Consider the following 17,959-nt stretch of genomic DNA (forward strand, 5'->3'; position numbering starts at 1 on the left):
AGGAAAAAACTCCAGTGAAGGCCATATGCCTTTATGCTAACCCCAAGGTTAGGAAACAATGCCATACAGGAGTATAGACTGTGTCTGTGGAAGTGTGTGGTATTCCTCTGGCTCAGACTACCTGAACATGGGCCTACAATCAAATATCAAGTGCACTTGTAGTTTATCATCTTTAAAATGATTTAGTTCAATATGAAATGAGAGAAACAGGAGGACGCCATTGTTTTGCATCAGAGACGCATGTTGAAGTTTTATTGAGCACAATCGTCGGACTCACATTGAAAAGAGGCTCACAAACAGTTGGAAACTAGAATTGTTTCAACAGAAAAAGAAAGAAGGAGTACATGTTCTCAAACGACTTCGACCGCTGAAGTCCTGATTCGTGAACCACAGCCGTACGTAACGTACGTAACATACGTAACGCGCCACAACGCTTTCAAACATCGGAAACGCCCGCTGGCTCTAGCCTACCTGAAACACTACATTATCCTGAATGCTCGTCTACCATTGGTCCCCTTGTTCAAATTAGGTGAACAAATAGCCCACATAGAATGAGAAAACTACTCTAGAAGTATAAAGGAAACACGGGAAACTACAATTATATTAAAAAAAAAAGACGTAATTGCTTTGTTGCGTCGGGATAGATGAAAGGTTGAAACTGATAAAAAAAAAAATGCAAACACACACACAAAAAGACGGTTGAGAGGAATTGTTCCACACGACAGTTTACAAAACAAAAAGACTGTATATAGTACATTACAGTGTCAGTAACATTCTGTTTTTTATTTTTCAGGGTGCTATTACTTGGATAGAAAGAAATAAACAACATGTAGTGACTTGTGGAACTTCACTGCTTGTGTGAAAGGTTGAATGTGCATTTGGCTGAAATATGGACTTTCATTGTCGATTTATTTAGTTTGTAACATAACCAGAAAAAAGACTGTCAGCTGCTGTACTGAGCTGTTGGATTTGTCTAATCTCCGAAACTAACTTTCCTGACTTCCTATTCAAGCAGTGCAGTCATTTTGTTTTTGATATACTTACTGATATAGACTACAACCTTAGTTTTTATAAAATAATCAATAAATAAATAAATAAATACAAATTTTAAAACCAAATTATGCGATGATAATCTGACATTTAGCTTGCAGATTAACTGTGCTGCCAACATATTTTGGCATGGACAATGAATGGTCCATTATCAATGTTTGTGGAACATATACAAGGAATATGTAAAGGCCAATATACAATAGTTTGTTTGTGTTTATACTAAGGGAATAACAAGTAGTACACAGTAGTATTACAATAGATGTGAAAACAAATTGATTATGATTTGGTCGGTTTCCTCTCCCGCGCCCTCCAATAAAAACCCACATTATAAACCGAAAAATAACACCAAAAAACCTGAATAAAATAAAACCAATATGCCATGGTGAAATCCCAGAGAGCAACTATGGTCTCGTATTTCAAAATTACAATCAGGAGCTTTATAAAGTGACATTAATAATCAACATATTGTCATCATTTATTTTGTTATGTGTAGTATATTCTGTAAAAAAAAAATTCATATAATGTATTTGTACAAAGGGTGGTGTAATGAATCACTAGTTCTTATCTTGTCCCCGCAATGTATTTGTGATTGTTTACTGCAATATATCTTATTGCTCTGAGGTACAAGATAATATTTATATTTAATCTTAGGTTGTTGATTAGAAAACAAATATATTAGGTTATTATACTTTTGGATACAAAGGAGAAACAAAAACACAATTCTTATAAAATAACTTTTTTTTTTGTTTTTGATTTTTAATTGAACCACACCAATAAGTAAATAACCTCTCTAGATACATCATATAACATTCAAAGGTGAAGTAACACTTCAAGCGACAGCGTAACCAAACTCTACGGGCCCGGGAAGATATACTGGTACATCAATATCAGCATTTGCCAAATAACGCTGACAAATACTACTAGTAGCATCAATTTCAGCCCCACTTCTGATTATCAATTTCTTCATCACTACTTATGTTGTTGTTTCTCAAAATCAACCTTCTAGCTTCATGGGATAGCTACAAGCTATAAGCTATATCTGGCTTACTTTGCCATACCATAACTTCACTAATCGAAAGACCATACCGACTACAAAAGCTAAATACCAAAATCAATATGCAACATGTTGGGTTTTAAGAAAGGGCCACTCCATCCTGTTGGTTTTACGCGTCAAACTGTGAGTATGAATAGCAAGCAGAGGCATCATATTGTGCTGAAAGGAGAAAATATATAAGCTTTCTGATTAGGCCGATAGCAGTTCAGGCCCATGAATATATTAAAGTGAAGGATAATTTCTGCTGGTAAAAGGCGTGTATATCAGTCACAAAGGTAACTTAACGGAAATTTAGCTGTTAAACTTTGGAACTTTTACAAAAATATTCTTTTTACAATTTGTGTGCTTTTTCCCTTCTCTCTGAGTAGATATTAGACAGTATGTGACACCTGCGTTGTTAGAAACTGGCCTTTCAGGCAAATTCAAATGGCGCAGAAATTCCTATTGTACGTGGTCTATTTCTAACAATGTTTAAAAAAAAAAGTATTTTGAAAGCTCACAGTGCATTTAGCCAAGGATTAAGGTAGAAAACTGGGAAAATACCACAAATCCTAAAGATTCACCCTGAGAACTGGTCAATTACTGCTGGGTCCTGTCTCCAGCTCCACACATATTGAGGGATGCACAGGCTTGTGAGATTTAGAAATCCTGGTTGGGGCCTAGCAAATCAATATCTGTCCTCTGTTTAAAAAATAGGGCATTTCTATGAGGACGAAGTGAGAATTCAGTGCAACATACCACATTGCAGAGCAAGCAGCTATAGCTAAAGCTAAACGACAGCTACCACCAAATACCTGCTATAGTAACTACCATTAAAGGTACATTAACTTGAAATGATATAAATAACAATCCTACTTAACCTACTTCTCTTATTATAGTCTCTGTACCTTTTAAATACGTTTCCTACTTACAAAGCTCCGACGCTATAACGACAAACGACAGAACATCCATCGGTTGATCTTTCCCTCCCGCTGCCTTCTCTAAACCCCTTCTTCTGAGATCAGTGGCGCACAGACACAAGTTGTGACGACTGACACGCTCCCCAACGTTTGGATTTGCTTTCCTGCCAGCGAGCCAGGCATTAGTTTAATCGCACATTTCTAAACCATCCGTCCAATCTCGACACACTTACATATTTCAGCTCAATCACAGAGCCCCAGAAGTCCCTAATTAGTCTCAGTGTTTGTGGACGATGGCTATCGGAAAACATTCCAAAAATGCAGTTCAACAAAATCAAAGAGCGAAATTGTTAAATGGTCTTCTCGTCTGAATCCATGCTCTCCAAAATAAACTCTCAGGATCAATGTTTAGGCTAGTCTCTCTTCGCCGACGAAGGCAAAGGCTCAGGGGTGCGGACTAAACGAGGAGGAGCCTTCCTCGATCGTAAAACGTGTCCCAATTCAAAACGTGCACCAAGAAGAAGTTAGGCAGCGCACCAGCCACCCAAATCCTACACCAAAACAAAAAAGTAGGCCTCCACCAGATCCATACCCCTGCTCCACTTCAAACCAAGTGTTTCCCTGACTTGAGAACCTTCCGTCCTGGTCTCCAGAAGATCCCACCACAACAAGGTCTTTTCAGTTCAGTCTCAGTTCAGTTCCGATGCACCGGTTGTTGTCGTTGCTGTGTTCCTGTGTCCCGTCACTACGTGCTGCGGTAGGTCTTGATGATGTCTTTGATCTGTCTCCGGCAGATGGGACAGCAGGCGTTGGACATCTTCTTGAGCTTCAGTCCGCAGGTGTAGCAGAGACACATGTGGCCGCAGGCGTAGATGACCGTGTCCACCGCGTTCTCGTAGCAGATGGAGCACTCGTCGGGCCAAGCACCCTGGGCGGCGGGGAAGCTCAGTGACTTGGAGAGCTTGCTCGGTGAGTCGGGGATGGAGCCTGCTGCAGCCAAGGCGGGAGACAGACACGAGAGACAAGGTGAGGGGGAGAGAGGTTGAGCTTAAGGTTAAAGTTTGAGGAAAGCTGAGGCTGGCAAGAAGTTGATCTGTGAACGAAATTGGCCATTTCGGGATAAATAAAGTTTTTCTAATCTAATCTGATCCAGACCCCCTAACCCTACATATTTAACGTGTGAAATACCATTAATGTTTGGAAATGATGGCATGACAAAGCTTTTGAGGGGGTTGTCAGCATTGGGCAGTATGAAATATGAAATATAATATTCATTTGCGAGTGAGAAGAGAAAGATTGCAAAAATCACTAGCACGTTGAGTGTCCCTGAAAAACAGCCAGTGTGTCTTTTCTATATTAGGTTTAAAACTCGTGAAAACATTCATACAAATGACAACCCTGATCGGTATTAGGCTTTATAACCTAAGCTGAATCACAACTATGAGATCCTCAAGTGGGGAGGGAAGGCCTTGGCTCCGTTCCAATATTATATTCTGCCTATGAAGGTTGTTGCCGAGTGTAATGAGCCAAAGTATCTCAGCGGCAGGCCTGATAAGAGCAGTCGAGTTCTCTAAATGCTTAGGAAAGGTGCTTCAATGCTTTTTATCTCCTTCAGCATAGGGTACACTCGACCATCCTTTACAAAAGGAAAATAGATAATGCCGTCCCACAATTCCTTGCGGCAGGAACATTTGCAGACGCACTGTTCAGCCGTTTGTGAAAACAAACAATTAACATGACAACATCACACCGTCGTATAATGACATCATTGTGTACCATGGTTGTGTCCTTATAAATCCTTATGATCTGTCCTTCCCATCTTCCCTTGAAGTCATGACATTTTCCATCAATGTCAAGGTAAAGTGGTTAGGAAAAGATATAGGAGGTGTTTTCTTGGACTTTTTGCCCGTAGCCCCGCATCACCCCGCCTACACACTTGCCCTGTTTCAACTCACCGCAGGACCCACCCCAGGTGTCCCTCATTACACTAATCATGGGTCTTCTCCTTGTTTGCACCTGGGCATCGTTAGCAGACTCATCTTCCCTCGTTGGAGTCTACGATAGTCTTATGAGCAACACCTGTGTGTTTCCCAGCAGTACGGGCTCTAGGACTAGTGGGGTACGTCCCTGCCCACCTACAGCGCCACCATACGTACCTCCGACGGAGTAAAGGCCCCCGTTGAGGACCGGGTCCGAGCGGCCGCTGCCCAAGGCGCTGGGGGTGTGGGGGGAGGAGGAGGGAGGCGAGCCGGGGTTGGATGGTGGTCTCGGCTCCCCTAGATGGGTAGAACCTGTTGAGAAGGGTTGTGTTAGTTTGTGCGTGGAAACTTGTGGCTCGTTTGGTACAAGAAATGTGACACAAGTTTGGATTGGATATCCTCCCCCAGATTTAATTCATTGGGTTTCTAATTCTGTGAACTTCCGGACAGATGCAAAATAACGTTTTTCAATTTCCCAAAATAGGCTTTAGGGTAGAGGAAGCATTTTGGAGAAAGCGGGGAGAGTGAGCTCGTTTTGCAAGTATTCTACCGAAAAAAATCCCACCCCTCCCTTCAGGCCAAAGCCCCGCCCCTAAAATATGTGACCAGCTCGCTAGCTTGTGAATTATATTGCCTACCAAAATGATAGAAATACAGAAAGTGAGCCAAAACAATTCTGCTCTGCTAGCTTCGTGCTCCGAGGGCTTTACTCCATTTAAAACAACACAATTCTACTTCCTTTTTGGGTCTAACTATGAACCGGAATGCTCTGTGTGCTTCAAGGGGTTTCTTGAAGGAATATGTTACAGCTTCAGCACTCGTGTTCCGAAAATAAGACAGAAATAGTGGGGTCTCGTATAACTTCTGTCCACATGCTCTTTTGGCACGGTAACAAAAAATATAAATTTGAATTCCGAGAAACCGTGTTGATATGGCGATAACTCAACATAACAAGTCCGAGAACTCACACGCTTCCAAAGTTTTTCGGAGTACACACTTCCAAAGACGACCTTAAAGTTGACGACACCGCCTGCGCTGAGAGTCGAGTCTAAACAGAAAAGTGCCGCGTTGCGATGTTTTTTCAAGGTCTAGCCTGTTTTGTTTGTTTGTTGGATGAAAATAAAGAACAGTGTTTGGTATGACGACTTTTAGTTTATATGAAACCAAAGTCTCTCCCAGAGGCCCTGGGTGATCAGCATCGGTAAACAACTCAAACAATCCAGACCGAAATGCAAATGGACTTCATTGCAAAGTACGCATGTCATCCATCACAATGACTTAGCATCAGAAGGCTCGCTGCATCTCATCATTAAAACGTAGATGGCTTTCATTACGAGCCCGAGAGAGAGGTTGAGGGAAGCTCCGCCAGCACGACAATGAACAGCATCTGTGCGAGCGTGGACATCCAATACGGTCGTATTTCCAGATTTCCAAATAAAGTGCAAAAAATCAATAAAAAAAAAACGAAAATGAAATTCCACTTCATGGACGGTGGCGTCATTTACTGGGAATATTTCATCATGACTCCTGGGCAGTTGGCAAAAAGAATGCAAATATGAGTCATCCTCCACTCAGCCCTGTCAGACATGGCAGGGGCCTGCTGACAGGGCTGGATGACTGAACCCCTCACTCAACCCTCACCCCAGAATGCATTCCTCTGTACCATCTGTGGCAGATGCAGGACCAGGGGTGGTAGTTTTGCAGCCATAGTTTGAATGGATTGTAATCACAGTGAGGCCCTCTTGTGGAGAGTGGAGTTACATGTATATCAGGGGAATCGGCAGAAGGTCAACCTCTGTCTGCACGGATCAATGCTAATCACCTCTGTCCCCTGCTGACGAAGAGGTTCTGATTCGGAAGAGCTGTGCTTTATGTTTCTCTCCTCTGATCACATGTAGGGGAATAATGAGCTTGGGTTTTCCTCTGATAGAAAATGGAAAATGAAAGCAAAACACAATGGTGGTTATTAGAGTCATTGTAGACTTGCCGGTTTCAGTTCTATTCTTACAAACAGTCTGGAGACTGTTGGTCTATTTCCATGTGTTCCGTATTTGTACACGGTACACACACACACACACACACACACTCAAGCCCACATACACACACTCACGCACCCCTTGGTGTTCTGAATGCCAGGGGGTTACCCTTCGCAGCCACTATAGCCCCCTAGCCCCACAGTTCCTGGGCGGTCGGTTTGTGATGTCAACGGAGAGAGTGGATCCCGTGATGTAACACACACCCTCATGAATGGAGGAATGCTTTCATCCGGCGAGGTAGCGCGGTACTTGAATGTGTCATGTATGCACTTGTTTACCTTTCGGCTGCCCCCGTGGGAATCACACTCTGTGCCCTGTTCAGCCTTTGGAGGTATGTGTACAGTAAGTGTGTGTGTGTGTGCGTGTTTGTGTGTGTTTGTGTTTGAATGTGTCAGTGTGTGTGTGCGTCTGACTCGACTGTGAATGTCGGTGCAGCGGTATCCAGATACCCCCCCCTTCCCCTTGACTTGTCCCCTCATCAAAGTGAAAGTTTGCGTGTTTGAATGTGTGTGTGTGTGTGTGTGTTTGTGTGTTGGTGTGTGTATGTGTGTGTGTTTGAATGTGTAAGTATGTGTGTGCGACTGCCCTCGACTGTGAATGTTGGTGCAGAGGTATCCTGATGCACCTCCCTCCCCTTTGCCTGTCGCCTCATCGAAGTGAAAGTGTGTGTGTTTGAATGTGAGAGTGCGTGTGTGTGCGTGTGTTTGAATGTGCAAGTATGTGTGTGCGACTGCCCTCGACTGTGAATGTTGGTGCAGCGGTATCCTGATGCACCTCCCTCCCCTTTTGCGTGTCCCTCTCTCATTCCTGTCTCTCGTCCATCCCTCCGTTTTTAATCCCTCCCGTGGCAGGCAGACACCCCCACCACCACCCCCACCCCCACCCCCACCCGGCCGAGGGCAGCTGATCCTGGATCTGCCGTGCCCATCCCTCCCAGCGCCTGTTCCTAACCCAGCAGATACCAGAGCTCTGAACAGCTGGGGGTGGGGGGGGGGGGGGGGGATGGGGTTGGGTCATCCCATCTGCCTGTCGCTTTCCCTTTCGTTATTACTCTGTCTCTCCATTAGGATTCTTTCCTTCTCTGTGTTTTTGTTTGGGTTGGTTTTGTACTTTCTGTCTGGTTGTCTTTCATTCGCTGTTTTGTTATTTTCTTTTTTTTTCTTTCGTTCTTTGCTTCTGTCGTCGGTTGATTTATGCGCTGTCTCTATCTGTGGTACAGCCATCTGTTGCTCTGTCCAGTCGGAGCTCTGTGTGGAGGCTGCTGGGGCACGAATGCAGACTATGTGACACTGGGGCTGGCTTGAAGTATGTGGGCGTTGATGGGTTGGGGTGTGTGTGTGTGTGTGTGTGTGTGTGTGTGTGTGTGTGTGTGTGTGTGTGTGTGTGTGTGTGTGTGTGTGTGTGTGTGTGTGTGTGTGTGTGTGTGTGTGTGTGTGTGTGTGCTTTCATGTTTGCATGTGTATGATTATATTGATTGTGTTTATGCGTACGTGTGTGGGCTATGTGTCTGCGTGTGTGTTTGGATTTGTGTATGTATGTGGGTTGGGGTTGAGTTTGTGCTTGTGTGTGTGTGTGTGGACTTGAGTGTGTCTGTGAATTTACATCCCTGGGTGTGTGTATGTGGGTCGGGGTTGAGTGTGTGTGTGTGTGTGCTTCTGTTTGTGCGTGGATGTGAGTGTGTGTATGTGAATTTGCATTCTCTGTGTAAGTAAGTGGGTTGTGCATGCGTGTGGACATAACTGTGTGTATGTGAGGTTGCATCCATGTGTGTGTGTGTATGTGGGTGGGGGTTGAGTGTGTGCTTGTGTGTGTGTGTGTGTGTGTGCACGTTCAACTTCATCCCTGTGTGTCAGTGCTCCAGCTCTAGGGAGGACGACTTGTAGGCAGACGACACAGACAAAGCCTCAGTAATGGCTGTTCGTCTGGATGGGAATTTTTCCGTTGTTTCCGTTGGGTCTCGGCTGACTAGATACCATCTCATTAGTCTCCCCTCCAGTGGAGATGTTATCTGGGAGAAAGATGACTCTGTTTCTGGGAGGGGAGGACAGTTTGAATGCCTGATCTCGTGTCTTTTAGAGGGAGGGCCTTTTTAAATTCACACACACACACACACACACACACACACACACACACACACACACACACACACACACACACACACACACACACACATCATTATTGCACACACATACACACAGGATCCAAACACACACAGACACACAAACCCACGTGTCTATCTTCTGCTTCCCTGTCTATTCCCTCTATCCATCTGTGTGTATGTGTGCGTGTGTGTGTATGTGCGTGTGTCTGTGTTGGAGAGTGTATGTGTGTGTGTGTGTGTTTGTGCGAAAGAGGAAGCTACAGGACGACAGATCGATCCAGCTCCAGATAGACATGCCAAACACGTCTTTCCCTGTTTCAGACCCAGTCCCATTTAATCCCCCCCCCCCCCGCTGAACCTAACGACAGAGACAGAGCAGTCGTCATCAACAACAGAGAGAGCTCCCTCTGAGAAGCCCTGATCACGTCGAAAGCTGCACTTAATCTGCACTCGCCAAGCCCTACTTGTTAGCAGCCCGGGTCGCATCAGGCCCATGAGAAAAACACACAACGCAGCAGAACTAGAAAAAAAGATTGCGGCGGCTGATGAGATGAAACGGAGAGGAGAGGCGAGGAGCGTCTCATCAGGGGGGTGGTGGTCGGGTGGTGGTGTTGGAGGTATTTGAACGTGTGGGTGGGTTCGGCTCTTGATGAGGCTCTGTGCTAAATTAACTCTGGAGCGCAGGCGGCAAAGGGAAGGAATTGTCTACGCAGGAGTTTCGAAAAACGCACAGAATAAAGTCTAGCATCGCAACCGCTGTGATCCCTGTGTCGGTCCGACCCCTCTGCTCTCGCAGTCCAACACTTGTTTTATTCCGAGCTGGGTTTTTTACTGTTTTATTATCACAAGAATAACAAGCACTGCTTGGCAGCGAAGTGGTCCAGACACTGCGGCGAAGGGGAAAGTGTATATCCTGCGGCGAGAGTGTTTTCCATACGGAACGGGATTGGACGCATGCATTGTGTCAAAACACCACGCTGTTTTACCCCAAACCCCGCTGCACAGGGGATAACTTTGGATATTGTGCTTGGATCTCATGGTGGCTTCCAGCGCAGGACTTTCGGTGGGCTCGCTGGTTTGAATAATGCATGCGCTGCCGGGTCATTCCCCGGGCATTGCTTTGGCAAGTCTTCACAGACATGTTTCTCGTTCCTGGATCACCATTCCATGCATTGGGATCATTCCAGAACTGGGAACATAGGGATGTCCTTCCTATGTGTTCCTTAGCATGAGCAGGCAGGAGCATGCAGAGGCAATTATGATAACGGGAACACTTTACAATAAGCTTATGTTATATCACCATTCATTCATATACGTAAATGATTAATAACCCTAATCCAACGGTTAATTAAGAGGTAACTAATGTGAATAGTAAACATTACATGTTTACCATGAACACCATTTACTAATGGTGTTCATGTAAACTCTTGATGCATTATTTAATAGGGTATATAATAGGACCTTACTCCAATCCCGATGCTCATGCTATATAAATTAATGCTAATTGCAGGATTAACTAATGTTAATTAATAGTTAATCAATGTACCTTTACAGTAAAGTGTTATCCAGTTACACATCAAGGCAGGTTTCAAGTGTAGTGACACTGTGTGAGTGTGGGTGTGTGTGTGGGTATGGGTAGGCCTAATTCAGGGAAACGTCTCAAGTGCGTTTACGATAACATGCACACCCAGCCAGGTTTCAAGTGGAGTGTGTGTGTGAGTCTGTGTGTGTGTGTGTGTGTGTGCATGCTTGCGTGCCTGCGTTCGTGCTTGCATGCGTGTGTTAACCTGTGTGCGTTTCTTTGTACTTAAGTGTGCGTTTACGTGTCTACACGTGTGTGTGTGTGTGTGTGTGTGTGTGTGTGTGTGTGTGTGTATGTATATGCTTGTGTGTGTGTGTCTGTGCATGCACGAGTGTGTGAGCGTGCTGATTTGTGCGCACGTGTCTCCCTACTTGAAGGGAGACACAGGAACCAGGGGGTGGGAACGCTCCGCTCTCTCTCCGCACAGAGGAACAGGTCAGCAGTCGCAGCTGCCAGATAAGAGCGTCTCCCTAACTCGGAGCAGATGGAGGACCAAGAGGATCCCACTAAGAAGTGCTCCATGCCCCAGATAAGCCGGAGCATCCCGGACCGGCCTTTTATTGTTCCCCTTTTTCTCCTGTTCCTGTTTCTCCGGGCTGCCAAGAGAGCTCCGATTTCAGCCTGATGATTGAAAAGGCTGCAGGGCGAGAGTGTTTGTGTGTGTACAATGTGTGTACACACACTGTGTGTGACTGTGTTTGTGAGTGTGCGCACAATATGTGTGTGTTTGTGTGTGTACAGTGTGTGTTTGTGTGTGTGTGTGTACTCTGTGCGTGTACAGTATGTGTGTGCTTGTGAGTTTGTGTACAGTGTGTGTGTTTGTGTGTGTACTCTGTGTGTATACAGTGTGTGTGTGTAGTGTGTGCGGGCATTTTATCTGTGTGTGTGTTCAGTGTGTGTACAGTGTGTGTGTGTGTATGTGTGTACAGTGTGTGTGTGTGTAAAGTATGTGTGTGTGCGTGCGTGTATTAATGCACGTGTTCATGCACTCCTGCTTACTTTCGTGCATGTGTGTGTGTACAGTGTGTGTGCGCATGTGTGTACAGTGTGTGCGTGCACCTTGTGTACAGCACGTCTGTTATGTAAAGCAGTAACCCGGGACGAGTGTAGCCTCCACGCTAGCCCGGGTGACGACAACGTTAGCAGCAGCAGCACAGGACGAGCCAGCAACAACGCTGCCTAGCAACAAGGAGGCCGTTCGGTTTGTCTACAAGCATCAACACAGCGATGACTTAAACATTAAGAGTAAAACCACTCAAAAACACTATTGAATCCTTGTTATGGGACACCGTTAAAGTCCGGGCGAGGACTCCTGCTCCCGTGGTGGCTAATGAATCGAGGGCACGCGATAGGTCGCCGCAGTCAATAATGGAGCGTCACGCAGAAAGCCCTCGCACACACGATGTATCGAGTGTTACAGCCGATGCTGTATTGACGAGGTCGTCATGGCGACCGGGCGGCCGGTTGACGTTGGATGGCCAAAACCGAGCAGGGTTTAACTGCAACTCCCTGCTCGTGAACTGTACTTTAACGGGACACTGCGGGCCGTTGGAAGAGAGAGACACGAGAGATAATGAAACGCGAGAAACCGAAATAGAAGAGGAATCGCGTCATTTCCCGTATGAGGACTTTTTAATAGGATAAAGGAAAAGTGGATATTAAGGTTAACGGTCAGAGTTGTCAGCGGACTGACGTTGAGTCTCTGGCCCATCGCCCCCGCTTATTCACTCTACTATTCCCGCTCTTCTCTCTTATCCCTGTCCTACTCGCTCCAAACACACAGCACCCCATCCCATCCCTCCCTCCCTCCCTCCCTCTCCCTCCCCCCCTCTCCCTCCCGCCTCCGCCATCACTGAAGAGCAGGATATATTTAGGGATGACTCGAGTCGTGCCCCGCATACACATACGCACGCACACACACACACACACACACACACACACACACACACACACACACACACACACACACACACACACAAAGATACACACACACACAAAGATACATACACTGACACACACACAAACAGATGCAAAGATACACACACAGACACACATCGATGCACAGATACATACATAAGTACAAACAGATACACACACACACAGATACATACACACACACACACACACACACACACACACACACACACACACATACACAGATGAAAAGATACACACACACACACATGCACAGATACACAAACAAACACACGTACACCTAGATACACACACGCACAGATACAAGTTCAGGCTTGCACTGACAATAAAGTACTATCGGATCGTATACTCACACCCGCACAAACCCACACAGATACCCACAAACACACACACACACACACACACACACACACACACACACACACACACACACACACACACACACACACACACACACACACACACACACACACATTAAAGACACAGCGACAGAGCCTGTGTTGTTATAAAGCACAAAGGCTGCTGCAGTTCTCCACTCTGCAGCTCAAACCTGTGAAAGATCTCCACAAGCAAACCATCCTGGAAAGACCTAGTCTTTCTTGGAAATCTGGATCAAAGATTCGTGATCAATCAAGCCCTTGATTGATCATGTCACATGATCAATCGTCTGTTAGCCATGTGTCTAACTGCGGGTGTGGAGCGTGTGTGTGTGTGTTTGCCTACGAAGCACGTCTTGGCTCCTGTGCTGCAGGATTGACATTCGACTTCCTTCACACTCTCCGTGCGAGGCGTGTGAAAGGGGTGCTTGCGCCACAGTGTGGTTAAATGAAGTTCAAGGCTGTGACCCCTGCCAACACAGACACACACGCACTCACACACACACTCACTCACACACACACACACACACACACACTCACACTCACACACACACTCACACACGCCTTCATCCGCAACTGTGAACCGGCGTGTGACCTCCTCCCCCCCACCTCCTCCTCGGACCTCGTTCGCCCGACCCCTCGCACGCGCTGCTGGTTTCCTGTTTGTCCCGCCTGCCCCCCTATACGCATGCGAGAGCACCGGCTCTCTGCTTAATCCCTGCACTGTGTTTATTGGCCTCTTCCGAACATCTGCTGTGGGGAGCGTGCCAAGAGTGGCCCGTCCTGAACGCAGAACCAGACGTGCAGGTCCTATCCGCCCCGACCCTGGCTCTTTGTTCGCTGGGAGGGGGGGGGGGGGGGGGGGGGGGGGAGGGAGGGGGAGGAGGGGGAGGAGGGGGGAGGACTGGACAGTCGCTTTGGCGGTAATGACGTCCGCGGAGCAGATCTTATTTGGTGGGTCTCATTCTTCAAAACGGACCCTTGAGGTACTTTTCAGGAGGGAATGGGGGAGGACGGGGGAGAGGGTCCAGAGGCAGACGGTCACTGTAGCGGTAATGAGGGCCGGGCGGATCTCATTCTCCCGGGCGGACCTTGGGGACGCTGTGTGGGCCGGCCGCGGTTGACTTTGTTGAGAAGGGAATTAACATCAAAATGGAAATTGCGTTTGTACCTCGTTCAGCTCGTTTCCTCCTGCAACGTTAAATTCGCAGCGGGTCAAGTGGACTGTCCTCAAACCAACGAGGAGAGACGGGCCCGGGCTCGCTGTTCCTTCCTTCCTGTTTAACCGGCCGTGTTCAGGAATAAACACTTTCCAGTTTGGCAAAACTGGAAAGTGGAGAGCTGGGGGGGGATGCCTTGTCCGGCCATGTGTTGCCGTGGCATCCTAGCGTTGCTTTGAACACCACCACGGCTCAGAGGAGCGTTCGGGAAGAATGCATAACATCCCAAACGCTGTATCTATCTATATCGACCTATATCTACTCGCTCTTTCTCGCGCTCTCTTCCGGTCACTTCCCCCGTCTCTCTCACTCTCTCTATTCTCACTCTCGCTCTGTCCCTCTCTATCAATCTATATATATTCACTCTCTCTCTCTCTCTCTCTCTCTCGCTCTCTCTCGCTCCCTATCAACCTATATCTAATCTCTCTCTCCATCTCCCCCTCTCTCTCAATCTACCCCCCCCCCCGTCATCTCTTTTTCCAACTTACCCAGAATCCTCAGCTGGGTGACGGCGCCGTGCAGGCCGAAGAACATCCAGAGCGGCCGCGAGTTGTCCACGCACACCTGCATGCCCACGTTGGTGCCGTTGTGGCTCAGGATGACCTCGCCCTCGGCGGTCACCAGGAAGCCCAGGATGTCGCTGCTCTGCAGCGGCGTGGGCACGCGGCACACGGCCCAGAACTCCTTGCGGTCCACCAGCGCCTCGGGGTTGTACGGCAGGTCGCTGGGTCGCAGCACGGCGGGGTCGCACGACGTGACGCCGTAGGAGAGCGAGCCGGCGCGCGCCGGGCTGGACTTGGTCACCTTGATGAACACGGTCTCGCCGGTGCGCAGCGGGCGGTCGGTGAACACCAGCGTGCGCTCCTCGCGGGCGTGCTCGCCGCGCGACACCGTCTGCTTGTCCAGCGTCTTGATGTGGGCGCCGCGCAGCTGGTGGAAGTGCAGGTCGCTCTCCAGCGAGGCGGGCAGCAGCGAGGACTGCTGGGAGTTCAGGGAGTTCTGGGGGATGGAGCAGGAGGCGGAGTTGGACGAGGAGGACGAGGACGAGGCGGAGGTCAGGTGCAGGGTGTGGCGATGGGAGTGGCGGCCGTGGGCGCCGGGGCCGCTGCCGCCGCCGCCGCCGCCGCCATCCTCCTGGCGAAGGTTGAGGTCGCAGAGGCTGATGGAGAGGCGGGAATCGTCGGGCTCGCGGACCAGGGAGGCGGAGCGCACGTTGGTGAAGGAGTGGGGGCGGAGGCAGTCTGGGGGGACGATCTCACTGTCTGGGGGGGGGCGAGAGAAAGAGAGGGAGAGAGAGAGAGAGAGAGAGAGAGAGAGAGATGGAGAGAGAGAGAGAGAGAGAGAGAGACGGAGAGAGAGAGAGAGAGAGAGAGAGAGAGAGAGAGAGAGAGAGAGAGAGGAGAGAGAGAGAGAGAGAGAGAGAGAGAGAGAGAGAGAGAGAGAGAGAGAGAGAGAGAGAGAGAGAGAGAGAGAGAGAGAGAGAGAGAGAGAGAGAGAGACAGAGAGAGGGACGGAGAGAGTCCGACAGGGAAAAAGAGGAGAAGATAGTTAATACAAATATAATTATAAGTTGCTTGAGACAGATTTTGGCAGGAGTTAAAAAATACGCTGACAGGCTCCACACGTCCTGAAATAGGCTGAATCTGCACGCCTGCCAGACTATTAAGACAATGATGAAATCGCTTATTAAACCCTCACTGGGAAAAGTTCAATACGAGGTTCGCTGTGATGTGAGCTGGTGTTAATTACTTTACAGCAGAAGGTTCCACGAAGAATAAAGACGTGCTTTTATACCGACGATGTCGTCGCTCTTCAGTCGATTCAGCGATTTCCAAGAGAATATACAATTTTTTGAGGACAATTACAGAGCACTAGTTTGAGCTGAAGCATCTATAATGCATTCGGCTCTGGTGTGTGTGCGTGCGAGTGTACGTCACTGGCACTCATTCTCTTTTTAGCCCGTGAAGGACCATTCATCATTTCCCCCACAAAGAACAGCAAAGCTAATCCTAAAGCGCAGAAGTGGATAAATCAATATTAAGCTCAACAAAACAAGTGAGATGTTGTTTTACATCTTTAAACGTCACGCTCATGCTCATGTTGTTCAAGCACAGCACATTTTGAACCATGTAAATACTCGGTGGCGGGGGGGAATTCATGTTTTTTCAGGCTTGAGTAGTTGCCAACACCAGTGGGTTTAATTCAGAACCAGTGTTAAGGTTCTCTGATAACATTTTAAGTACTATATTTTAAACAAGCTATACATTAAACATCATTACAATGTGTGTCAAGCATTAGCAATAGCAACTCACACACAGACACAAACACACACACACACACACACACAGCCACACACAGCCACACCCACACACATCGACACACACACACACACACACACACACACACACACACACACACACACACACACACACACAGCCACAGCCACACACACACACACACACACACACACACAGCCACAGCCACACACACACACACACACACACACACACACACACACACACACACACACACACACACAGAGCCACAGCCACACACACACACACCCACACACACACACACACAGCCACACCCACACACAAACAATCACAGATTGAGCTCGACATCTTCGTGATGATTGACAGTGTGCACATGTCGGGAGAGAAAGGAAGAAGAAGAGGACGATCATTTCTCAGACGGGAGGTGATGAGGGGTGGCAGGGAGTGACCCCAATTACTGAGGGGGGAGGCCAGGGGGCTGAGGGAGAACGGGTGAAGGAGGTGGGGGGGGGGAGGGATTCTTTCCAGAAGTAAGGCTAGAAGATGAAAGACACAGAGCATCAGCTAACTGACTCTCCGGCTCTCCGGAGAGAGGGGAAGGAGGTTCTTTGAGACCTGGTCGACATATGGGGGGCCCCCCCTCCGTCTGGCCCAGGGGCCCCCAAGAGGTGCTCAACAGCCCGGGTCTTGACTCCGGATAAACCTCTTAGCCTCAATTACCTGGCCGCTGCCGCCAAACGCACCGCCGCGGCCCAGTGAAACCACACCGGCCAAGCCTCTTAGGGTCACCCCCACCCCGCCCGTTCAGAGGGGCCGCGGCCGGCTGGGGGCCACGGTACACAAGGCCGGGAGAGGCGGGACCCAAGGCTGAGGCTGCGCTGGTGTAAAGGGCAGCCATTCTCAATCTGCACTTAAATAGCACTTCAATAATACTAAGCTTTTGTCGTTGTTTAATTTCATTTATAGTTTATTTTTTCTTATTTTCTCTATTTATTTAATTATTTTCATTTGAATGAATTTGCTTATTGGTGAAATATGTTAAAAGTTGATTGTTGGGTTAGTGAATTCCTGTAAGCTGCATTGAGTCAGTTTATGAGGCATGCACACAAACGTACTTGTGTACACGTGCAGTAAATGTACTTGTAACAGTAGTAGTAATACTTGTGTACATGCACATGCATTTGGGTCAACATGTAAATGCCAGACACGCGAGAGCAGGATGTGGGAACTGGCTTGGACCTGTTTGGTTGACCAAGTCAGATTACGTGTGTGTGTGTGTGTGTGTGTGTGTGTGTGTGTGTGTGTGTGTGTGTGTGTGTGTGTGTGTGTGTGTGTGTGTGTGTGTGTGTGCTTGTGTGCGTGTGTTTGTGTGTCGGTCCATGCTGCCGGCTAAGAAGATTAGGGAGAGATTGACAGCTCACTATCACTGGATAATCCGTTCCGGGCACCC

The 17,959-nt window shown here is 47.8% G+C and overlaps 1 protein-coding gene across 2 annotated transcripts in view; it reads right to left on the reverse strand.

The window, feature by feature from the left end:
• Positions 1–220: 220 nt before the first annotated feature.
• The window catches only part of neurl1aa (neuralized E3 ubiquitin protein ligase 1Aa), a 39,316-nt gene continuing 21,577 nt past the window's right edge, over positions 221–17,959 (reverse strand). The window contains exons 4-6 of one of the 2 annotated variants that reach the window (XM_030352340.1): positions 14,722–15,495; positions 5,160–5,294; positions 221–3,990 (exon numbers count right to left, since the gene is read on the reverse strand). In XM_030352340.1, coding sequence (XP_030208200.1) covers positions 3,749–3,990; positions 5,160–5,294; positions 14,722–15,495 — 1,151 coding nt within the window. In that variant the 3' untranslated portion in view covers positions 221–3,748. Of the gene's footprint in view, positions 3,994–5,159; positions 5,295–14,721; positions 15,496–17,959 lie in introns of both variants that reach the window. The other variant, XM_030352339.1, reaches the window with a different exon arrangement.

This window comes from Gadus morhua, chromosome 3 (genome assembly GCF_902167405.1).
Source record: "Gadus morhua chromosome 3, gadMor3.0, whole genome shotgun sequence".
Taxonomy (NCBI): domain Eukaryota; kingdom Metazoa; phylum Chordata; class Actinopteri; order Gadiformes; family Gadidae; genus Gadus; species Gadus morhua.